Source organism: Pinus tabuliformis, chromosome 4_1 (genome assembly GCF_031772625.1).
Source record: "Pinus tabuliformis cultivar Carrire ecotype Pingquan chromosome 4_1, CPIR1, whole genome shotgun sequence".
NCBI lineage: Eukaryota > Viridiplantae > Streptophyta > Pinopsida > Pinales > Pinaceae > Pinus > Pinus tabuliformis.
In genome coordinates, this window is record NC_142303.1 from 296,764,761 (window position 1) to 296,790,811 (window position 26,051).

Genomic DNA, 26,051 nt, shown 5'->3' on the forward strand with positions numbered 1-26,051 from the left:
CACTTTGTCTAGAAGCTCTAATTGCAAACCTTTGACCGCAGAGTTCCTCATCACATTGACCAGGCTTGACTGCCCAGTATTGGACTGTTTTGGGTTCATTACAATCAGCAAAGGAGGCCGCACTAATTTTCCCTCTACTGAGCTCCTTTTGGAGAATATTTTGTAGCTGCTTTGACTAGCATTGATCATCGGTTAGGGCAGAATTTGTCTCTTTGTTGTCTGGAGGCAGAATGGAAGATTTGTCTGGGCCAATGTTGCACGAAGCGGGAGCGAAGCGGAAGCGTTTTTTGGAAGCGGGGACGCCGAAGCGTCATTTTCCAAAAATCTAGGAAGCGAAGCGTCCGCGGAAGCGTCTGCTATATATATATATATTTTTTATATTTTTTGCATTTATACTCAAAACAAACATCCCAAATACCAAATTAATTGTAGAAGACATGAAAACATGCATATTTTTGCATAAATCAAGATAGATATAACATCCATTGTACATTAATGATCTAGAATCTAGATTCTTCTCCTCTTGTCTAGCCTTTGCCTCTACCTCGATTGTCTAGGGATATTAGTCAACATTGCCCAATTTTGATCAAACTACCTAATTCAAGACTTAAAATATGGTAGAAAAAGCTTAACATGTTTGATTGATGATTTTGACTTGATTGAAAGGTAATTTTTTGCTAAGGGCGTGCCGCGTGACAAAGGAGTTCAACAATTAACACCACCAACACCAGGGTACATATAGGGCTTGGTGCTCTTGATTAAATGCTAATCGCATACCTTCATACTTGATATAATCTAATGAAATGCCACAATCCCATTGATCCTGAATACCTGAAAACTGTTAAGTCTGCTGAATTTTGAATAGGATATGAAATTCTATTTTCTCCATATGAAGTCCAATGAGGCTGGAACCACTCTCAAACATTCTGAGTCATTTCATGGTAATGTTAAAAATTTAAGTAAAATGATGAAAATGAAAAATAAAGGAGAATGTCACTTTTACTTTAAGAATTTAACATTACCATGAGGGAGCATCTGCTATATTTATATTTTTTTTTGCTTTCATTTGTCACCCTAACGGTTAACCCAAGGTGGACCCACCCCCAACAAGCAAACTCACCTAAAATTTAAAAAAAAATTGAAAAAAAAAAACGATTTTCTAAATGCTTTTCCGGAAGCTTTTCTGGAAGCGTCTGGGAAGCGTCTGGGAAGCGTCTGGGAAGCGCCTGGGAAGCGTCGTACGAAGCGCGCTTCGGCGCTTCGGAAGCGCCAGCGCTTCCAAATTTCCCGGAAGCGGCTAAAAATTTCGGCCAAGCTTCCTAGGCGCTTCCGTACGGGACGCGCTTCGGGGCTTGGAACCGGGGGGGGGCGCTTCGTGCAACACTGGTCTGGGCAGTTTCTTTGTCATTTGGACAATGGTATTGATCATCATATTGGCAAGTAAATTTTGACTTTGATTGTACTCTCTCTCTGTGCTGAACATTTGATATTTGATAATGAGAACGGTTGATCTAGGGTTTTCCCCATCTTGGGGTTTTTCCCTGGCTTGAGCCAATTCCTGTGTTCTCTTGTCTTGGCTTGTCTTCTGCATATGTTATTTATGTTCTTTCTTCAATTACTGTCAATGTGATAATGGTTTATGTGATTGCTAATGAAAGAAATGAAATTGAACTTGGGCTCATGTGGATCATTGAAGTAATTGATCTAAGCAAAGAACATATTAACCAAAAATTAACAAATCATTTATCCTTGCCTGTTTTTGGAAGATATTTTAGGTAGGTATAAATATTTTTTCAGGGAGTTTCACTATAACCACAGAGGTACCATTTAGTTGCTTCGGGATTCAGGTGAATGCAAAAGATAGTTTTTCAAACTCAACGCCTACGTATTTTAGTTTTTCAAACTCAATGTTTACATATTTGTACATTGGCAAGGCTATAAGATATGATGAACCTTATATTGATGCATTTTTGATCTCATTAAATAAAATGGGAAAATGCGATATGCATCGGTGAATGAGAGGAGGGTGATAGTTTTGTATTTTTATTCACTAAGTTCTATTGTGTGGAGATGGAAATTTAGTGCATCAACATGAAATTAGTTTCAATTTTTTTGGAAAACAGAATTCAAATGACCAAGTCTCTGTCATGTAGAAGCTTCTTCCATTGAGTTTTTGTTTTTCCTTTAAAGTTTTCAACACAGAATGTTGTAAAGTTGCTAAATATTCCTAAATTGCGATTGCCATTAATTTTGAGTTTAATCCATGAATGCCACTTTTGAAATTGTAGTTCAAGGGATGATTGTGAATTTGTTAGATAAAATTTCAAATGGTTCTATTTGCACTTTTCACTATTGGAAGTGATCTATTTTTTTTTTTCAAGGAAACCTTTTTGGGGAAAACCAAGAGATGCCTCCCCACATTTGTAGATGGAATCCCTAGTAGTGACTTGTCAGCATAGACCATTGTGCCTCACCCATTGGATTCGAGCCAGGCATGTGCTCACATGGTGATGGAAATAGCCAAATGCCCAGTAACACTAATGACAACTGGTTGAACTAACCCCTTGTGCTTGTTTTTAGTGATCTTATTTACTTGTTTATAACCTTAATATAAATATTTAACTTTCACAACCCCTATGGATTCTTCAGTTAAAACCTCTAGTTTTAGTGTTTTGAAAGTGAAATTTTAAAAGATTTTTGACATTTTAAATGCTTTTCATGTCCGATTTGCAAGTTGTTTTCATACATAATCAGCAGCCTTTTGTTAATTGATATCCTCTCTTTATAGGATTTGATCCCAAAATGTTTTCAATATAATGGTGTATATTGATTGTTGTGTTTATTGCATGAAGAGTTTTTGAAGAATGCATTTTTTGAGGTGAAGAAAAACTTTGAAACAGCTTTAGGGATTTTACAGAAGCAAAAGATCACCATTGATCCCGATGATCCAAAAGCAGTGTCTCACTATGCACAGGTCACGAAGACTGTGAGAGAAAAGTAAGTTTCCATAAATTTCTTTGTTTTGGTTTGGTGTAGTAATTTGAACGAAGGCAATTGCATAAAATATGTGGGTGCCTTTTTTCCACTGTTTGGAGTAAACTAAGATGGTTTAATCTATTTGTTTTCTCTAAAGTTTTGTTTGAGCTACTGCATTTACTGATTATATGTATTCGCAATTGTTATCTTCATCATATGAGCTGTCTAAAGTGGAATTTGACTGCAGTTGCATAATTCCAACAATATATATATATAACTTTCAACTACAATATTTAATTGAGTTCGCTCCATGTAACACCATCTTCCTATTCTCATTGGTGCACTGCTAAAGTGTAATCAGGGACTCCCACTTCTCATAGGCAAGCTTCTTCCCTGACACATGAGGTATAAGGTGGTCTTTTATTGCATCTAGAAGTATCCTCTTAGCCTCCCCGTTTCACTTGTTGAATTCTGCCAACTGAATAGGATTAGTGGGTGGAACTACTGCACTTTCTACAATATCCCACAACTCAAACAACTCAAGCAGCAAGATTATCCTCTTCTTCCAGGGACCAAAATTTTCAGCCCCACTCAACTTATCCTCCACCCGCAAACTAGCAGCTATCTAACCCTCTCAACCAACACAACTTTTCAACACTGAAACTGAGCAAACAACATCCCTCCGAACCACAAATCTCTGGGTATATAGGCTGGTTTATACTTGCTGGTTGCACTTTATCGTCTATAGGTTCTTTGGTGCTCTGATACCATGTAGAATATTTGTGTCCTGTAGCCCAACCGGGTTTCAATTTGTTTTGCATAACAAGTTTAGTGTCCACATCCTATGGATAATTGCTGGTATTTAAAATTGAATACAAATTGCAATTAAAACACTAAAAGGCTACCAATACACATTTTCACTTTCAGCTGATAAAAAATTTCACATGCATACACACAATAAATTTGGACACTTATTTTTGGTCAACATGACTTTCGAAAAAACCCTGAAGGAAAAACCAGCTTGAAGAGGATTTTTATTTGCTTTCATCTCAGAGAGAATTCTACAGCATTAAATACACGGGTATTTATCTCCCTTTTTGGAATTCTGCCCAGCTAATAGAAACTTGTCACTCTCTGGAAATTTGTGCACAGTCCAGCAATATCTGCTCTCGGAATGTCTCACTGTCCAGACTTTCAGCACCTAGAATTTTGTGCCACTGCCTAGAATTCAGACCTTGAATTTCGTGCTTGCAGACTGGCTATTCTGCCTCTGCTTTACCTTGATTTTCATGCCTGTCTGACTGACTTTCTCCTTGAAAATTGTGCTGTCAGACCAGCATTAAATGCAGTCTGCACCATGTCAAAATCTGCTCTGAATCTTCATTGATTTGCATGCTGAAGAGACTGATTTCTCCTTGTTTTGTGGGATGCTTAACTAGCGGAGCCTCCTCAGTCTGCGTGCCACTTTTCAGCCTTGAATGGCTCTATCCCAGCTTTCTCCTCTTCTCCTCTTCACTTCTCCAACACTTGCACATGAAGAATGAATTGCCTCTTTGCTTTTTTTCCTCCTTTTTAGTCATCATAATGATGAGAAGCCCTATCCCTGCGTCAAGGGCTGAGATTAAATCTCAGCTCTCCTTGATCAAGGGCGGAGATCTAATCTTCCATTCACTGCTTCTTATGTCTCCCCTTTCAATAATGTGCCTCCCTAGTCACTTTAATTACTTTTTGTACCATGTACCTTTTTCTCATAAAGTCACTTTCAAAACATAAAGCCACTTTAATGTTATAAAATGCAATGTACTTTTTGTACCTCATAAAGTTTCTAAAAAGTCACATGACTTTTAACCACATAAAGTGACACTAAAAAGGTGGGTTTACTTTGTGTTCCTAGGCTTAGGAAAATAACACTAGGAAACACCTCCTTGGTACGTTTTTCGAGAAAAGGGGAATAGTTAATCTTTTCCTCGTTAAAAATGACCCTCCCTTTGTTATACTGGGTATATTTCCTTGATATAGGAGGGACAACCCTCTGCTTTAGAGAGGGATAACTCTGTGCTATTATAGAAATGGGTCAACCACAATTTAGTTTCTCTCTTTTGCTGACTGTGGAAGGCCAGGCTATTCCAGAACACGCTATAGATCATGCCTTCATGCTATCTGAGAATGCATTGTAGATCATACCTTTGCTTTTCATTGTGTAACAAACGCTGAGTTGCATGTCATGAGGAAACAGGTTCAAGTTTCACAAATAAATACATACTGAACACTATCTTGAATGAAAGAATAAAATTTCTTGAAGTTTCTTTTAATTATGAAGTTTTCATTAAAATTCAAATTAGTGCCTAAGCATCGCATCATTATCAAAGGTTTAATAGGAAGTTTAGTTGCTTTGGTGGGTTCATATATTCATTTCCCTAGATGAAACATGCTTTTTGTGAGCTGAAACATGGGCTTTAGGAGGCAAATCGCACTTGAAAAACCAAATAGTGTTTCCCCAGTGTTTCCAAATCATGAACTGGCAGGTGAAACCTTTCACCATGTGTGGTATGAGTTTCCATGTTTCTTTAGTGTTTTAAAGTATCCAAAGTTGAAACGCCTGGGGGTCAGGTAGTTCCTGCAACATAGAACAGGTGTCACAAGGGGAAGGCTAGCCTTTTCCCAAGATAACATGATGGATTTATACTGCACCTTCCTCCTGATAGTTGCCCATTCTATGCTTAGTTGATAACAGACAAACTTTGTGTAATATTGATTGTAGTTGGCATCAGACATGACCTTCAAATTAGAGTATAGTCATTTTATGATAACATACACATACTGTAATATAGATTGTAGTTGGAACAATACATAATCTTCACAAATTTGAGTAAAACCACGATGATTTTGTGGAAAATTATAGCGATTCATTGATGGTCTCTTCCTTGGGAAGAATAAAATTCAGGAAAGTCATATTCACTGGGTAACATTTTGAGATATTTCATCCTTTAACAAAGTTAATTTGTTAAAATATGCTAAGTTGATTTATATAAACCTTTTAGTTTTAAAAATGGCTATGGTTTGATTCCGATGCTTTCAGAAATCTCATTTGTAATCGTAAATTGTCTGTAGTTAATCTCTTCCGATGAGGCTTTTTGCTACATTTTGAAGGGCTTAATGTGTTAACAGATTCTAAGCTAAACAGAATCGAAAATGTATTTGCGCAGTTGCACTGTCGGTGCTACTGAATGAGTTATCTTGGTATAGTGAACTGAATTTCAAAATATCCAAGGAGCACCTAAAGACACTGTTTGGCATATTGACCTTCTTCTCTGATCATATCACTAGAATTAACATAAAACATCATTTTCTGCATAAGCCAGTTGCCCTTCTATTTATGGTTTTGAATTTTTGTTTTATATGGAGAATTGAATGATTCTTATTTCTTTCCATGTTGACATGTTCATTGACCTATAGTTGTTACTAGATTCTATAAGCTCATGTTGTTCAGTAAGATTATTCTACTTCAGCTACTGTTTTGGTTTTACAGAACAGGAAACTCATGAAAAGAACATTATGTTTATACCATTATAAATTTGGTGTGCCTAAAGCTTGAGATTTCTTTTTCTTTCAAGTTATGAGTTTGTATTGTTTATATTAGTGGTATATGTGATTGCGATATTTTGTTAGAAATATTTAATAAAAATGACCAGTTTTTGTCTTCAGGGCTGGTTTATATTCAGAATCACAACGCATCAGCAATACAATTCGTGATTTTACAGAAGGAATTCCAGATGCTCGGTCGTACTTAGAGAAATTGTCGGAAATACGAGTAAAGTATGTAAATCTTTCACCCTTCACAATATTTTAAATTCAATCATAATTTCCACATAGAAAATCTGTTCATTGTGATTATTTGCTAGTTTAGTAGCTCTTTCACCTGACTTCCTGTTTCTACTTCCAGTTCATATTTTTCTTCAGACTTTCTCCATATAAAATCATGTTTTTTTTTTCTCCCTTGGAAAAAATCTTTATATTCCAAAAAATACTATACATATAGACTGTCGAAAGGACTCCTCAAAAACTAGTGCCATGCAGCTTCAGACTGGTTCATTTTACCACTCCAAACAGAACCTACCTATAAACCACTGAAATATATTATCCTAAGCCAGTCAGTTTATACAGACTCGTGAGACACCTCCCATTCAAAACATACCATCCACAGAGGAACACAGATAAAACTTTTACCCCACCATCTGAGAAAAGAGACCCATGCTCTTGGTCTCTTGCTCATCATAGAACTGATAACAGCAAAAGAAACTGAGGGACATTCCAAAGTTTCTTTTGAGAGTTTGACTGCTGGCTGGTTTAATTCATGGATAATATGAGAGAAGGATGACCATACCAGCTCTTGAATGAGATTGTGAATTAGGATAACAGCGAGTGGACAGCAGTCTATGATGATTTGGGAATCCCCTAATACCTGAAGGCAGTTGAATCCACAAGATTTTGCTAAGTGGAGCATCATATATAGAGCAGTGAATTGCGCCTTGGTGTCAGATCCATAGCCTGGAGCATATCTGATGTGACAATGATTGTGGCTTAACATACATGACAACATCAGCTCCACATCTAGGATGGCCTTGGCTGGCCATTGAAAAAGGGATATCATAATCCAAAGCTGGCATAACAGGCACCCTTACTTTCTTCCTCTTTGGTTCACCTTTAAATTCCCTGGAATTTTTTTCAATCAACTCAGCAACCACCTCCACTGGATGAGTCCTCTTAAATTTTTTAATGACGAGGCATCAACCTGGGTTCCAGTGTTTTCAAGATCTGCAGGAATAGAATTCCTGGGCTGAAAAGATGCAGATTAAACTTTGGGGTTATGCCCTTGAAATTTTGATACCTGATCTGATTTCTTAAGCAGGGCACTTGGTCCACTAAATTCAGTATAACATGTCTTAATTCAAGATCTGCATGAACATTTGCACACTCTTAAATTAAGACATGATCAAAGCAAAAAAGTGTAAAGGAATTGTTGACACTTGATATTGGTTTCTATGATATTGCACTATTTGCACCAACGTTGCACGAAGCGGGGAAGCAAAAGCGTCATTTTCCAAAAATATAGGAAGTGAAGCGTCCACTATATATATATATATAAAATATTTTTTTGCGTTTATATTAAAAAAACACCCCAAATACCAAATTAGTTGTAGAAGACATGAAAACATGCATATTTTTACATAAATCAAGATAGATATGGCATCAATGATTCCATTGTACATCAATGATTAATTATTCGAGCATCAACCATCAAGATTTTAGCAATTACAAACATACATCAATTTTTAAGCATATTTTAAAACATAAAACATTCAAGTAACTTATCTAGCAAGTGAGCCACTGTTAACATTAGTCATGTCAAATATTCAAATAATAATGTTTACAAAATAGTCCACTTGGTCACCACAAAGACTCAAGTACACTAAGCGAGGAAGAGTAAGACAAAAAAGTTCAAATTCACAAGCAGCCTACAAGGCTAATCTATGAAAAAAGTAGTAAACTGTGAATATATCTACTAATCTCTCCTCCTTCCACCACGAACAAGACGTGAGCCTCCACGTGGTGGCCATGAAGAAGATGGTGGCTCTGGAAGTTGTGACAGTCGCTGTGGAACTGATGAAGATGAAGCCCCTGTTGTCGGTGTTGGAGCATGGAACCTGGAAACCAAGGGACTGGATGGGGGTGGCATCTCAACTCGATCATCATCATCCTGGATAAGAGCATCCTACACTAATTGCAAACTCCATCCTCCAAATTGGGCTCCTCTGGATTTCTGTCCCAAACCTTAAGGTCTTTATTAGTATTTGCAACATCATAGTAATGGGACAACAATTGCAAGTTTGTAGTGAACATAAACCAAGCTCTCTGCCTGGTCTAAATTTAACCTGTTCCTTTGAACACTGTGGATGAAAGAATAAGAGCTCCAACACCTCTTTGCAGAAGAAGTGTTTACCACCTGTGATAGCACCCACAATGTCAAAATCCGTAGAAGTGGAGTAGCACCTCCATGCATTTTCTACCACTCAAGAGAAGAAAAATTCTCCCAATCTCTAATTTCTTGCATGCTTCCAAATGGACTAGTGCTAAGCGTATAGTCGCTCAATTGTTTTCGTACCATGGCAGCCTCTTCATCAGGGACTAATTTATCCAATGCTCTCATATAACCAGATAGTACCTCTAGATCTAGGTGTGGTTTTCTCCTGCTCCCTCTAGGTGCTGGTGATGAAAGCCACGATGGATGATAGTATTTAGGTGTCAGAACATATGCGAAGGCATGCAATGGAACATTTAGCATATCCCATCGTTTTTCCACCTCTGCACAAATATAATTGTACAAGGTGATATCTCTAGGCTCGACAATGTCTTTAATTTGCCCCAACATGCTATCCATTTGCTCATACACCTCCCCAATTATTGGCCAATCTGAATCTGCAAACTTGATCATGTAATAAATTGGTTTGGTGAATTGCAAAACATATTTAATCTGTGGCCAAAAGAACATGTCAAGAATGGTGTCCTCGGCTACATTAGCACCATCTCTATCAGTGTTAATTTCCTCCCATGATTCAGACGTCACCATATTTGTTAAAGCTTGTCTCACCTTCACTAGCCGCCTAAAAGTGAGGCAATAACTTGCAAGTCTTGTATTTGCAAGTTTAAGCAACTGCAACTTGGAGTAAGTGCCATAAAAGTAGTTTACCCTTGTATGCCCTGTGCTAAATATAATGAGTTGCTTCCCTCTCTTGTAAGGTTGATTAATGCATCCACATTCTTTATGCTTCACAATATCATGCATCAACAGCTTCAATGTGTGAACCAAGCACCCAAACCAAAAGATGTGTGGACGAGTACACTCAATAATTTTTCCTGTTGCCTTACAATTTGCTGCATTATCAGTGATCACTTGAACCACATTATTAGGACCAACATCTTTGATTGATTGCAATAGGAGATCTGCAATGTTTTGGGAAGTTGCACTAATGGAGGAGTCATGACATGTAATAAATACAGCACCACTAACAGAAACACCAAGAACATTTATCAAATGCTGGTTTCTAATATTTTTCCACCCATTTGATACAATGGATACCCCACTATTTACCCACTCATTTGTAAAATGTGTCAAAGCTATTTGAACCTTTGTTTTTTGTCTTTCTGATAACATTGTTCTAGCTTTCTCATAGTTGGGGCTCTTGTATCCTTTTGGGGCTTCATTGGTGAACTTAACCATATCATGCCAATGGCGAGAGCGAAGCACATTGAATGGTACACCACAAGCACAAAGAAAGTAGACTATCTTTCCATCCACATCATCCCTCCTAACAACATTAAGAAAATACCCTATTGTTCTTCTATTTCCAGAGGTTGCAGAAGTACCATGAGGAGATGAGCTACCAAATCTAGAGGTTGCACTTGATTCAGACTGAGTTTTTTGTTTCTTGTTTTGTTGTTGTTGTGCAACCTCTTTTATTTGGATGTATTTTCGTCTTTGTGCAGTTGAAATGTTTGGGCAAATTGGTATCCTCACGACACCCTTTTTCTCATCTTTGTCCAACACCCCACAAAGATGCCTCCTCACACGGGTATATGAACCACTATATGGTTTTCCTCCATGACAACCATGAGGGCACAGAAATTTGTAGCTTCCACCACCTTTTCCCCCTTCAAGTTTGGTCACATAGTTCCACAAGGATGTCAATGCAACTTTCCCCTCTAGTGTTTCAGTGTTCTCTTTAGGTTCATCCCCTTCCTCCTCATCATACATCAGGTCACTCATATGGGGACCACTATCCTCTTGTTCTTCTTCCCTTATATTCCTACTCCCCCTTGTTATCATGAAAACCAAAAGTGGAATGATTGATAGAAGCCAAAAGAACACCATCTTGGAATATTAATATAGATGGTGGACAACCTGCAATTAAATGAGCAAGAAGAAAGAATGGGAAAGAGTAGGAGAGGGAGGAGAAAAAATACGAATAACAATGACAGAAAAATGAGGGAGTTTGGGATTTGCACTTTACCTCTTTAGCTCTTGTAGATAGAAGCCCTTCTTTACGCCAAGTTGCTCCTTCACTGTTCCTAACTCCTCCTACTTCACTCCTCCAAGCTCTCCTCAAGTCTCTCTTCCCCAAGCTCTCCTCAAGTTTCTCCTCTCCAAGCTCTCCAAAAATACAAGAGTGAGAAAATGAGATGAGAAAATGAGTTTTATTCCCCTCGTTCTTTTCCCTAACCCAAGCTAAACCCACCCTAACCATAATTAAGCAAAAAAAAATTAAGAAAAAAACAAATGTGTGGGTCCGGCCCGTAGAACTGGCTGGCAGGCATCGGAACTGCTCGAGATCTGCCGGGAGTCGGCGCTGATCTGCGGCGGATCCAATGCTAGAGCCGTAATTTGGACGTTTGGAACCGCAGATCGGGCTAACATGGTTCCGACAGTCTAAGAACCTTGTTTTCTGGCCCGATCTGCGGTTCCAGCGCCGGATGACCCACGGATCCGTGTGGGCCGTGAATCTAGCTTTTGATTCGTGGGGCATTTCGTGCAACACTGATTTGTACATTTGTGAAAGTATATCTCTTATTTTACACTAATTTACAGTTTTGTGTTTGCTTGTCAATGTTAATGTGAAGATTTCATCTATTTTACAAGTTCTTGCTGCTCTTCTAGCTACAGTTTTGATCTTTGGTCCTTTTGGTTCTTCTATTCTTTTAGCTGCAAATCTAGTCATTCCCTTCTCATGTAGTGTATAATTGGCTTCCTCATTGCAACATATCGAAATTGCAAGTGGAATTTCCAATGTTGTCTTCATCGTTAATGCCATCTTTTTCTTTTTTCGCATTTGCGCCACTAAGTTCTTGAGTTGGCATTGGTTCATACTAATCATTTTAAATGAGATCCAACAATCACTGTGTTGGAAGTAATGCTTCCATGTCATGTGTTCCATGTGTATTACAAGTTGGCATTGAGTATTCCGAGGTGTTATTCTAGATGTGGTTGTTTCCCATGTGTATGAGTTGTTGCTGTGTCATGTCCCAATCATAGATCCACTTCTTAGGATCTAGATTTGTCAAAGTCAGTAATTTGTATCCTATATATATGTAACCTTTATGATCAATAAAAATATGAGAGTGATTTGTGTTGTGTGTAATTTTTCTCTTCTTTCTATTTCTAATATGGTATTAGAGCTGGTACTGGCTTGACTCCCTCAAGGGAGGGCCAAGAATATGTGAGGGATCCTGAGTGTTATTGTTTTTGTACATATTAGTATAGATGTGTGAGAGTTTATTTTTAGTGTGAATTTTTTTTGTGATCCTGTGTATAAATCTATTTGTTTGTTTTCAGCTTCTTTAACCATTGTTGGATCCTTCCATCATCTTGCTATTTGTAAAGTTTTATTTGTGCTTATTTGCTCTGAACCTGCAAAGGAGTTAAATTCATGCTTTGATGATTTTGTCAAATTTATGTGCACTATCATGTTATAAATTTGCAAAATCATGCCCACGAAAGGTACATGCCGCTGAACGGATCTGGATTGGATCTGAGATCTGGGGTGTAGGAGTTTCAAGTGGCCAATGATATATGTCAAAAGTGTTAAAATTGGAGGCAAATCTCAATTTTTCACTTCTGCGGGGAAGAGATCTCTGCATCAGATGTTTATGTTGCAATCTTGTTTTGATCTCAAATTTTGGAGTTTTCATTTTAAACATATTGAGTTTGGTCAACTCAATATGTGAGTGTAAGTTTGTTGGAATTGACCACTCTAACAAATGTTGCTTTGTGAAGACGAGAAAGCTCCAAGACAAAGATTGAACCAGATGAACAACTTTTGACCTGTGCTAAGGAGGGACGTGGTGACTTGTCTATGCCTGAATGACAACTGATAGTTTGATGATTATTGAGTTTGTAGTTGAAATGCTTCAATTTTGGTTATAAAAAGGGTTGGTGGTTCTTAAACTGGAAGCCCTTTGTCCGAAACATCAATTCTTGTGTGTAGTAAGGTCAAGTTGTTTGATCAAATTTTGAACACATTTAGTATCCAGACCCCCATCCTAGCAACTGACAGATAGCTGAAAGCAAAATATCCAACAGATGGTGGTTGGTCCATAGGATGGTTCATTACTTGACGACTCTTATCGTGGAAGCCCCGACGAGCCGAGGTGTCAATATTGTTGATCTTGCAAAGTTCATCAATGATGGTTAGAGGCAATTACGTTTTAAATGGATGTCAAGTGACAACTCGAAGATGTGGTGGTGAAAGAGCGGTGTTTGCAAGATTCCATAGTGGATGTGAGTGCTGATGAAGACCAAACATAGATTATCCTTTTTGTTGTAATATGTGTTTTCAATGTTTTCCATGTAAGCATTAAGGGAGGGTGTTGGAAGTAATGCTTCCATATCATGTGTTCCATGTGTATTACAAGTTGTCAATGAGTATTCCAAGGTGTTATTCTAGATGTGGTTGTTTCCCATGTGTATGAGTTGTTGCTGTGTCATGTCTCAGTCATAGATCCACTTTCTTAGGATCTAGATTTGTTGAAGTCAGTAATTTGTATCCTATATATATGTAACTTTTGTGATCAATAAAAATATGAGAGTGATTTGTGTTGTGTGTAATTTTTCTCTTCTTTCTATTTCTAATACACTGTGTTCCCCACTATGTTTCGCTTCAAAACTGATCTTGGTGCTGCTTGTTTGTAATGCAACCTTCACAAATCTGTTTGATTGACTTTGTGGGTGTGCTTTAACAATTTTCTCTTGATGTAATGGCAGAAGACATGCAAATTAAGATGCTCATACCTTTCATGCCAAAGCATGCTTGCTGCCAGTGCTTCTTGGATAATGGGAATGACATCCAACCTATACAAACCACCTATTGCCACTCCTTTTGTCACAATTTCATTGTTAGTCTTGTTTCAAATTTCATATCTTTTGTCATTAAAGGTAACTAAAAATTTATTTATAAATTTCCCAAACTTAAATCAAAATTGTTGAGTAATTTTCCAAACATAAGTCAAATTGTTTAGTAATTTCCCAAACTCAAATCAAATTATTTTGAACTCCAGAGACACCACACTTTTTTAATACTCCAAGTCTGGATATCTGGCATTCTCAACAGAATGCTACCCTCGCTTTTTACTTCGTAAGTAGCTTGAGATGTAATTGATACCATATCTCTATCATTGGAATCATCTTCAATGGTTACCAACTTTTTACACCCTCTGATATGTCTGGTTGTGCTTGAATCCAATGACCCAAGTATTGTTGATGTGACATGTACTTATTTAGCAACAGAAAGTAGTCTTTTTCTTCTGAAATGTACTCACAAAGTTTAGCTTATGGTGTATATTCTTGGACCACCTTTCTTTTTACCCATATAGTATGAACTTTGAGGATGGTTTTCTCCTTGCTCTGTTTTACCATAAAGGCTCTGTCATATGTGCTTTCCTTTTTCACAAGTCCAACTCATCTTGCATTAATAATCCAAACAACTCTTTTAAGTGTAAATTGTGAAACTTTCATGGTCATTTTCCATGGGTTTTTAAAGGTTTTATAGGAAGATGAAAAGGCTCCTAATGTAATATTTACCAACTCTAATGATAATATTAATAATAATGAGTCTAATTTTTAAGTTTATGATGTAGCCATACATTAGATTGATGTAGACTCCCCTTGTTTGTGTGACAAAGTACCCACTCCACTCAATGATTTCAGTGCTTAGTCTATGGAGGTGTACATATGATCTGAATTGAATCTGCTCAATGAGTTCGGAGATGCTCAATAAATTAAGTTATGTGATGAAATGATAGAGGATTCTGGCTACAAATGTAGATGATGAGGTAGGAGAGGTGGTTGGTAGTGTGAAAGGCCATATGCTAGATAAATTGGCATCCACTTTGCTAATTAATGTTGCGGTGATGTTGATGGAAGCATGATAAGAAAAAGAGAAAATGAAAGGAAAGATAAATAAAACATAAGAGAATCAAATATTAAAGTGTTTCCAGAAGAGATAAAAAAGAGGAAGAGAAACTTTGTGGTTGGGGAAGTTGAAAAATTGGGGATGCTTGGCCTTCTAGTTGAACCCAATGTAGATATTCCTTGAGATTCTGCAGCTGCTATAATGATGGGAATGACATCCAACCTATGCAAACCACCTATTGCCACTCCTTTTGTCACAATTTCATTGTTAGTCTTGTTTCAAATTTCATACCTTTTATCATCAAAGGTAACTAAAAATTTGTTTATAAATTTCCCGAACTTATATCAAAATTGTTGAGTAATTTCCCAAACATAAGTCAAATTATTTAGTAATTTCCCAAACTCAAATCAAATTATTTTGAACTCCATAGACATATAAGACTTTTTTAATACTCCGAATCTGGATATCTAGCATTCTCAACAGAATTCTACCCTTGCTTTTTACTTCGTAAGTAGCCTGAGATGTAATTGATACCATATCTCTATCATTGGAATCATCCTCAATGGTTACCAACTTTTTACATATGTTTGGTTGTGCTTGAATGCAGTGACCAAGTATTGTTGATGTGACATGTACTTATTTAGCAACAAAAAGTAGTCTTTTTCTTCTGAAATGTTTGAATGCTCACTCACAAAGTTTAGCTTATGGGGTATATTATTGACCACCTTTCTTTTTACCCATATAATATGAACTTTGAGGATGGTTTCCTCCTTGCTCTCTTTTACCATAAGGGCTCTGTCATATGTGCTTTCCTTTTTCACAAGTCCAACTCATCTTGCATTAATAATCCAAACAACTCTTTGAAGTGTAAATTGTGAAACTTTCATGGTCAATTTCCATGAGTTTTTAAAGGTTTTATAGGAAGATGATAAGGCTCTTAATGCAATATTTACCAACTCTAATGATAATATTAATAATAATGAGTAATTTTTAAGGTTATGATGTAGCCATACATTAGATTGATGTATGAGACCCCCCTTGTTTGTGTGACAAAGTACCCACTCCACTCAATGATTTCAGTGCTTAGTCTATGTAGGTGTACATATGATCTGAATTGAATCTGCCCACTGAGTTCGGGAGATGCTCAATAAATTAAGTTATGTGATGAAATGATAGAGGATTCTGGCTACAAATGTAGATGATGAGGTAGGAGAGGTGGTTAGTAGTGTAAAAGGCCCTATGCTAGATAAATTGGCATCCACTTTGCTAATTAATGTTGTGATGATGTTGATGGAAGCATGATAAGAAAAAAGAAAATAAATGGAAAGATAAATAAAACATAAGAGAATCAAATATTAAAGTGTTGCCAGAAGAGACAAAAAAGAGAGAAACTTTGTAGTTGGGGAAGTTGCAAAATTGGGGATGCTTGGCCTTCTAGTTGAACCCAATGTAGAAATTCCTTGAGATTCTGCAGCTGCTATAATGAACAATCTGAACACTAGTTTCTTTTCATTAAGATACAAAATTTCGCTACCATAGATAAGCAGCGGAAATAAAAGAATATGCAGAGATAAAGAACATAATCACACAAGAACACAATATAATTTTTTCTGGGAACCCAACTGGGAAACCCACTTCTTTTCTTGAGAATATTATTGAAGGAGTTTGAGCAATAGATATCTTACAAAACAATCTTGTTTCAATAGACAACACACTATTCTCCCTGCTTTACCCAAGCTTGAAACGCATTGCTTGTAGCCTTGATCTGCTCCCTGAATCCTTGCGTAGCTTGAGCCCTATTTCCTAGCGCAATAGTGGGTCCTATCTCATAGGGAATTCCTCCTAATTCCTAGCGCAAATCTGGCAAGAATTCCTCCCTTCATTTTTGCGTATGGGCTTCTCCAGAGTCCTGACACACTCTCCTTGCTAGAAGTTTCTACTCACACTACCTTGTGCAAACAACAACGATCAAATATGTGCCTTTGCGTTGCTTATAAGCAATTTGACCTATCTATATTTGGCAAATTTATCTTTAGAAATTGGACTTGTGATTGACTATTTAATTGAGTTTAACTGACTCTTGCAAATCGTCCTAGCCAGAAATAACCTTTGAAACTGTGTCACTTGTCCTTTTCCAACTCAACTCCCACTAGGAGACAAATAACTGAGCTTCCAACTATATGCATGGGTTAAATTGCTTCATGAACTCGTCCTAACTTTTAGGAACTTGTGCATGCTAAAGAAAGACTGCTTGTGGTCTCTTTGACTAAGGCACAAGTCAAAGAAGACCTTACTTGCTACTATTTTCAACGCCCAACATAGCATATTTTCCTATAGAGTGAGGCAAAGCAATGTAGAAAGGGTACTCTGGTTGTGTTTGTGAAGGGAATGTTGTAACAAATCCCTGAGAAATGAATTTAAAAGCTCAAGAGAGCCATATTAAGTTGTATGCTAATACAATAAAAAAAAAGCACTAAGAAATGAACAGTGATCAAAGCCATCCAAATGTTGTTTTTGTTGTTTGGGTTTCCAAGTTTAATATTGTATTCATTGTGTGTTGGTTTGTTGTGTAATAATGGTTGGGGTAGGTGCTTTTGCATATGCTCAGTGTCTAACATGCAAAAGATGTCAGATTGCCTCTTTAGGAGCTCGCTTGAGAGGAGTAAGTGATTATTATGATTTCATTCCTAAGTTTAACTTAGGAAAGTACATTAATTATTTAGTAAATTAATGTTGACTATTAAGCCAAGCTCGCAAGGATAAGTGATTCAATTATTTAAGTGACTTAGATTTAATCTATACCGTTGATCTCAAGTGAGGCTTAGGATCTAATCATAACCATTGATCACTTAGGACTGAGGAGATCAGGGTTATTGATTTGGTTTAATGAAATTACGAAGTAAGCCTAAGGGAGAATTGAAAGACACATTGTGATTAAGAGATTGATTTTCTCAAGGAGTGAGATGCAAACGATTGAAAAGTGTGTACTAGGGGCTTTTTGGAAGAGAAATTTGTGGAAGTTGAGACTTTGGAGAGAGAGATCAAGTTTTCCGTGCGGGACCTAGGCCAAAACTGTGAGGAGAGGTTGAGTTTCTAGCTAGGTCTACATGGAGGAAGGGAGGTCGAGTTTAAGAGGTGGAAATCGAGATTTGCCAATGCTCACCATTTTCCAAGAGGGTTAAATTTGCAAAGGCCGAATTTCTCTAGAGTCAAAAATCCAGTGGGCCAAAAGCCATGTTCAAAGTGTGCTATATTTTTTGTGTAAATCTCTGTCGATCAAGACCCTAATTTTCCAGATTTAATGAAGTGAAGGAAAATTTGTTTGGGCAAAATTTTCTGTTGCTTCTGTGGTTGATTTTCTTATTTTATTTGTACTGCACTTAATTTCTGAAAGTTAAAAATACAAGTGTATTTACTTTCAACCTAAGTTGTAGGAAACGTGGGTAGAGGGTTTCCATTTCCGTACGGAAACGAAATGGAAATGGGGAAACCCATATGATACGGCCCAAAAACTCGTTTCCGGCTGTATTGGCCTGTTTCTTGAGGAGGAAACGTGGCCAGTATGGCCAGAAACGAGTTTCCGGGCCGTACTGCGGAGTTTCCCCACACAGTTTGACTTTTTCTTATTTTTTTGTTTTTGTTTTGTTTCCTATTATTTAATTGGGTGACTAAAGTGGCTTCTAGTTGCTTCTAGATGCCTCTCTCAAGTTATAAAAGTGACCTTCACCTCTTTCTCTCATCACACAGTTGAGCAAATCGTTTCTCTTGGGCCAACCCAAGGGCTGAATATTATCCTCTTTGGAGGCATGTTCAGAAGCTTCAAAAATGTGGAGGTGGTGGCTCATGGGAATGGTGATGTAATCTTTGCAATAATTCGTACAAGGGCTCCTACCCAAGAGTGAAGGCACAACTTTTGCATGGAGGAGGATAGGGGGTTGTGGGATGCACAAAAACAACAGATCCATTGGCAAGGAGGGCATATCAGAGAGAGCAAGATGAGGCAGCTGTTATTAAGAGAAGGCATGATGAGCTTAGTCAAGCTACTCAAGCTCCATCCAAGGATTGTAGTTGAAGCAAGAAAGAGGAGAGCCGGTGCCACTCAACAACATGAATAACCAGCACCTAAAAATACCGGAGGGGCATCCCCTTCAGTTCAGGATAGCAAAATTGCTAAATTGGTGAATGTGCAAGCGAGAGAAGAAACTGATTCCAGAGTGGCTAGGTGCATTTATGCATGTGGTATCCCATTCAATGTTGTTCGCTCTCCTTACTGGCAAGATATGATAAGGGCAATCAACAAAGCTCCTCAAGGGTGCAAGGGGCCCAACAATGAGAAAGTCAGAACTCAGCTTCTAAAAAAAATGAGGAGTTTGTGGAGGATATTTTATCACCAATTCATTCTTCCTGGAGTAGCTCTGGGGTTACCATAGTCTCAGATGGATGGATAGATACAAGGCGTAGGCCATTGATAAATATCATTGCCACTTCCCCAAAAGAAGCAATGTTTATCAAGGCGGAAGACTGCTCAGGAGAGGTAAAAGATGCACAGTTCATTGCTGATGTTATTATAAAAGCTATTGAACAAATAGGGCCTAACAAGGTGGTGCAAGTTATCACGGATAATGCACCAGTTTGCAAAGTTGCAAGTTTAATTATTAAGGGGAGGTATGACCACATCTTTTGGACACCATGCATTGTCCATATTCTGAATCTGATCTTAGAGGAGATCGACAACAAAGTTTCCTGGATAAAGGAAATCACAGGGGAAGCAAGGGTGATTGTCAAATTCATCACCAACCACCACCAATCTCAGGCCATATTTTGAGAGTACTTCAAATTGGAGTTGTTAAAAGTTGCGGAGACAAGATATGCATCAAACCTCCTGATGTTGCACCGCCTTGTTGAGGTTAAGCATGCATTAGTTTCTATGGTGGTGAGTCAACTTTGGATTGAGTGGAGACAAGCAGATTCAGGGCGGGGATATATGGTGCGTAGATTGTGCCTTGATGAGGATTGGTGGAGTAAGGTAGATTTCTTGCTAACGTTCACAACCCCTGCATTTGAGCTTCTTCGGAGTGCTAACATTGACCAACCTTTCTTAGGAGAGGTATATGATGGCATGGATTCCATGGTTGAGAAATCTATGGAAATCATTTCGCAAGAGTCTCCACAACTTTTGTTTGTTGATGATCATTTTGTTGGTTTAGTCAAGAAAATCATTGTTGATAGGTGGAACAATTTCAACACTCCATTGCACACCTTAGCACATGCCTTGAACCCCAAATTTTATGATGAGGAGCTTATTACTCAAAGCAATGGGAAGAGGAAGGCACCCCATAAGGATAGAGAGGTGGTTAATAGGGTGAAAAAAACCCTTATGAGAATGTTTCCTTCTCATCTACACCGGGAGGTAAAGGAAGAATTTGCCAGTTTTTCTGCAGGAATAGATGATTATGAAGATATATCAGCTTTGGAGGAGAGAAGCACCATGAACCGAGTTAGGTGGTGGATTTGTCATGGAGCAAATGGTGTACATTTGCAAAACCTTGCCATTCGTATTCTTTCACAAGTGGCAAGCTCTTCATCAGCAGAAAGGAATTGGAGCACTTATGGTTTTATTCATTCTGTGAAGCGCAATAGGTTGGGCTCACAGAAGGCAGAAGATCATGTTTATGTGCACTCCAACCTTCGCCTTGCATCTCGTAGGGGTCCAGAATACAACAGTGGTCCTTCTAAAGAATGGGATGTGGATGCAGAAAATCTTGATTTGGATCTCTCTCTTGCTGCCGTGAATATTGAGGTCCAGACTGGAAGTGGAATTGGCCCATCATCTTCTTCAGCACCACCATCCACTGTTGAGCATTGTTCTGCTTCTATTTTTGATGAGGATTAGTCTTTTGTCTCTATAGTTCTTGTAGCCTTATAGTCTTTATTGTACTTGCAGCCTCATATATTAATATATAATAAAGGCTGATTTTGAGATTTGGATATATAATAAAGGTTGCTTTTAGATATTCCAATATTTTTATTTTCATTATGTGATCATTCATGAGTAAATGTGATGTAAATTTATTCATAATGTTTAAATGTAATAAATTATAACGTATCATGTATGCTTTATGATTGCACACACAAACACACACACACACATATATATATATTTGCGTTACCCCGTTTCCAAAATTTGGGGAGGTCGTGTTTCATATCCGTGCCTGTTTTGGAAACTCGTACCCGTTTCCCCGTTTCGTGCAACTTAGTTTTCAACGATTTTGAGAATTTTATTGAGCAAATATTTTGATGAGTATAAATTAATTGTCAAGGCAAAATATAAATTAGACCTGGTATTAAAAAGTTAACAAAGATCAATTCTTATTAATTGCTTTGTTAACTACATAGATTAGAGTGTCCATCTAATTGTGTTTGATGAGATGAATGGCTGGGAGATGGGAGCTTTAAAAATTAAATTTTAAAACCCCAATTCATTCCTAAGTTTAACTTAGGAAAGTACATTAATTATTTAGTAAATTAATGTTGACTATTAAGCCAAGCTTGTAAGGATGTTGCTTCTGTGGTTGATTTTCTTATTTTATTTCTACTACACTTAATTTCTGAAAGTTAAAAATACAAGTGTATTTATTTTCAACGATTTTCAGAATTTTATTGAGCAAATATTTTGATGAGTATAAAATAATTGTTGAGCAAAATATAAGGTAGGCCTGGTATTAAAAGTTAACAGAGATCAATTCTTGTTAATTACTTTGTTAACTACAATAGTTTAGTACATAGATTAGGGTGTCCATCTAATTGTGTTTGATGAGATCAATGGTTGGGAGATGGGAGCTTTAAAAATTAAATTTTAAAACCCCAATTCTCAAATGCCCAGATTTGAAGACGACTTCCCTTCAAAATTTCGATTTATGGCTTTCCAAGCCTTCAATGACTGCGCCCTCAAGGTTGACTTCAAATAACCCTTCAAAATTTGCTCAAGCTACCAAACGTCTAAGGGAAATTCGTACAAAAAAGAGTAGAGCTTCTTAAGGCTTGTGGCCAAGTAAAAATAGCTCAAAAAATATAAGCGAGTTCCTCAAAAATAAATCTGAGATTCTCCAAGGGTTAAATGATAGATTTCTTGCCAAACGTCTTGAAGAAGTGCCTCAAAACCCTAACCATTTAGGGTCTGCTCAGATGAAGAGGAAAATAATGGGCTTCAAGCCACAAGGAGGGGAGATTGAAGTTTTTTTTTGAATTTCCGTTGATATCTGAACTATCCCACCTGCAAGAAAAACCTAAATTATTTTTCAAGATAAAACCCTCGTTCAAGTTGGATTGGCGCAAGCCAAAAAGGGAAAACAATGTATATACAAGAGAAAGATTTATATGCAACGAAGGCTATAGATGTATACAAAATATTTATTTACAAATTTACAAATGCTAAATCAAAGGAGTATGAGTACACCTCCGCTCCTTGATTAGCAAACAATAAGCTCTTTGAAATAGCAAATTATTAAATTAAAGCACAATATAGATAGAATAGATGAAATAAATAAAGATTTTACGAGCAATAGCCAAGAAAACCCCTGCAAAATTTTGTTAGATAAGTCTTTGATAGCAATAAAAGTAGGTTCTTCCACTTCTATGTCTTGGGAGTTGGTTGGTTCAACCAAAAACGTCTCCTAACGCCCAAGATCTGAATCACAAGACAATTTTTACACACTTTCGAAAATGATTGTTAGATTCAGATGGAATAGGATAATACAATGAAAGGAAGTTCTAGGGGTTCAACAAAAACCCACTGAACATCCAAGTCTAGAGTACTTCTCATATCCAAATATCAGTGCAAGATAACTATACAACAATAAATCTACAATAGCAAATGGAAATAACAATTAATAGCACGAGTAGAACACATACAGTCAAGATAAAATTGTTAGATCATGAGGAGTTAGATAACACAATGAAACCAAATGATCTATAATATCCTACTAGATTGATTAATTCAAAATTCTATTCTAAACTCAAATACTAATGCAAGATAAATGTGCAAATAGTAAATCCACAAACTGGCTAGTGAAATAACAATAATTTAAATTAAAACTAGTAGAGCATTAAAAACAAAATTCATAAGAAGTTTACAATAGAAGATAGAGGAGGAACACCACCATGAATTAACCTCAAAGACTTCGTTATATTACTCAAAGAAAATATAGAGATTCCTTAACCAAGAGCTTGATTACAATGATATTACAATGAGGAGCTTTGAGCTCAATTTATTGAAAAAAACAAGCGATCTAGATCCCTCTCCAAGCGAAAACAGCTAGGTCCAACGAATTGCACAAATTTGGCTTGATCCCAAAAGAAAATGACTAGTTGAAGGCTTGATCATTAATCTGGTCCCTTGATTGACAACCTTGATCTTGAGGATAGAATTTGATTCCCTTGAAAATGGAGCATAGATTGACCCAAAAATTTGATCTTGGTCAATTTTTTTTTCCAAATTTTCTCCTCGAAAAGTTCTCATTCAACTTAACCAACTTGGACCATTTCATTAAAAAATCATTTTTCCTTGGAAAATAATTCCTTTTTTGGACCAATGAATTTCTTGTCGACTACCTCATGTCAAAATACATTTCAGGGCATTCCATCATATTCAGATCAATATGGACATTTAATATTTTAGCCATTCTCCAAATGCACACATACATATAGCCTTGAACCAGACTATTATGTTTTGGGGTTGATAAAGAACACTTACTCGTAGATGTCTATTCTTCAAACTACTACGAAAGAAAGCCCACGAACTAGATTGTTGTTTGAACATAATGGGAAATTACCTATGTTTGAATCTTATATTTGCCAACACCTACAAATAGATTTTGTTCAGATGAGGACGAATTTCAGACTCTTGTCCAAACATTTGATAACAAGTCTACTCTCTTCCAACACAACCCAAAGTTGGGTGAATTTGCAAAACCATCTCCTGTTTCTTCACAAAAACATTTCCTAAATCCTTCTCAATAGGTTAGATTTGTTTCCTTTCATTGCACCTTGTGTAATGTACACAAGTGACTTATTCTCCAGTGGGCACAAAAGCATACTTTTCACTCATGAGGGCTAGCTTCTCATTGCTCAAGATGGACTATATATGAAAGTGTTACCAATAGAAAAATACCTGCTCTAGAAGTTTCCCTTCCTCCATGGTGATGCTCTTGTTCTTAGACTAGATGAGATTTTTCTCTCACGTTTTTAGATTAGATGGATTACTTCTTGTGGGTTTGAGATTCCTCCCAAAATTGTCATGTATTGCAACATTGGAGGAAGATCTTCTCACAAAATTGTGAGGATGACTTATGGCCCTGATAAGTGTCTTCTTTCATAGGCTTACAACCTTCTTCTGTTCAATAGCTTCTCTATATTATTCATTTATTTGCTAGGCCTTTTTATCCTATCATGATGTCATCCTCCTGATAGGTGATGCATGTTTTACAATTGTAATGAAAATGGCTTTTAAATTTGTGCTTTTTGAAGGAATAGTTCATACTTATGATACGATGAAATCATTATAATAAACTAATGGAATTAGACTTATTCTCTATGTCTACATATGATCAAAGATGAGGACAATGAGAGAAGTTAGGGATGGAAATCACATAGAATTATTTGAGAGATTTATGGAGATATTGTGGAGATAGTTGAACCAATTAGCCATATTGAAAATCTTGTTATGGGCACCTCAATGCTATATTACCAACTCTCATGTATTGTGTTGATGCAGGCGAGAGTGTGATGTATTATTATTGTAATTAATACAATGTGATCCTTGAGAGTATATTGTTGTTCTTATGTGATCTTCTTTTGTGTAAATGTTTCTTCATGTTTGCACATATACCAACATGTTCTTATGAAACTTCTTTGTTTTCCAGTCTTTGTCTTGGCGCACCTCTTCTATCTTCTCATCAAACTAGTTTATCCTATCTTTTTGGTCTCTAACATGCGACAACATCCCGTCTTTAGTGCTTGGTCTCCAACATGCGACAGCATCCCGTCTTTAGTGCCCATTGTTAGAAATGCTTGATGCTGTAACTAATTTATAACAACAATAACAATGAGTGGGTATAATAAATAACATTGCATGATATGTTATAGATTCATTATGAAAGATGTAATAAATATACCATTAAGCATAACAAATTCAACTCCCAAAGGGTATCTATGTTCAAATTGCTATGTAATTACATGACTTAAGCCACCTAAGATGACACCACTTCCTAACGCTTGATGTCCTAGCAAGTCATCTCCCATGCACAGAGCATGAAATGCTTTCAAGCCTCAAACCTCTGCATGAGGTTACAAACCTTTGCCACTTGTCCCCTTTGTGCTTCAACAATACAAAGTTAACATTCCATCACTTGTCTACCATGTAGACCTTCATGATATTAGATTAAAAACTAAATCTTCATTAATTAACAACAAAATAGGCTCGAAACCAACAACCATATTTGCTAATTGAGCTGCCTTGGAGTTAGTTTGATGTAGGACATGGTAGTTTTGTTCGATGAACTTCTCAACAAGAGATTTGATTATGTTGAAAATAACATTCAATTTCATGTCAGACTCGTTTGTTCCTTACCAAATGTATCCCACTACAATTTTTGAGTCTCCTATTATATTAATCCTAATAATTGAGGAGCCCTTACCATGGATAGACCTTGAAATAACCCATAGGATTCAACTTGGTTATTTGAGGCATGGCCTAGACTCCACACATAGGTTAATTCAACTTGTCTTATGAGTCCAAGAAGAATCCCCCCCGTGCCTGCCACCCCTTTCATAAATTTAACATTGGTCATTACATTCGAACCAATATTCCATTTGTGAAGGATACTTAAATGAAGTGATTATTTATCCTAATTATTATGTGCCTCCTCATTGTGAATGGTATTGCTAGTGGTTACATTCTGAAATTTAAGTTCTTCCATATTGTTTTAATGGATCTGTAACAATGATTTATGGTTATCATGTTGTGGAGATTTTTAAAAATTTCAAACCGATAAAACCAAAATTTGATCTATTGCCTCATTTAATATCCATGATCAAATATTGTATTAAAAATAT

General features: G+C 36.9%; 1 protein-coding gene across 1 annotated transcript in view; it reads left to right on the forward strand.

Moving 5' to 3' along the window:
- The window catches only part of LOC149175453 (putative ATP synthase 24 kDa subunit, mitochondrial), a 51,397-nt gene that overhangs the window by 16,754 nt on the left and 8,592 nt on the right, over positions 1–26,051 (forward strand). The window contains exons 3-4 of the mRNA XM_089422843.1: positions 2,853–2,997; positions 6,682–6,792. Coding sequence (XP_089278969.1) covers positions 2,853–2,997; positions 6,682–6,792 — 256 coding nt within the window. The remainder of the gene's footprint in view (positions 1–2,852; positions 2,998–6,681; positions 6,793–26,051) is intronic.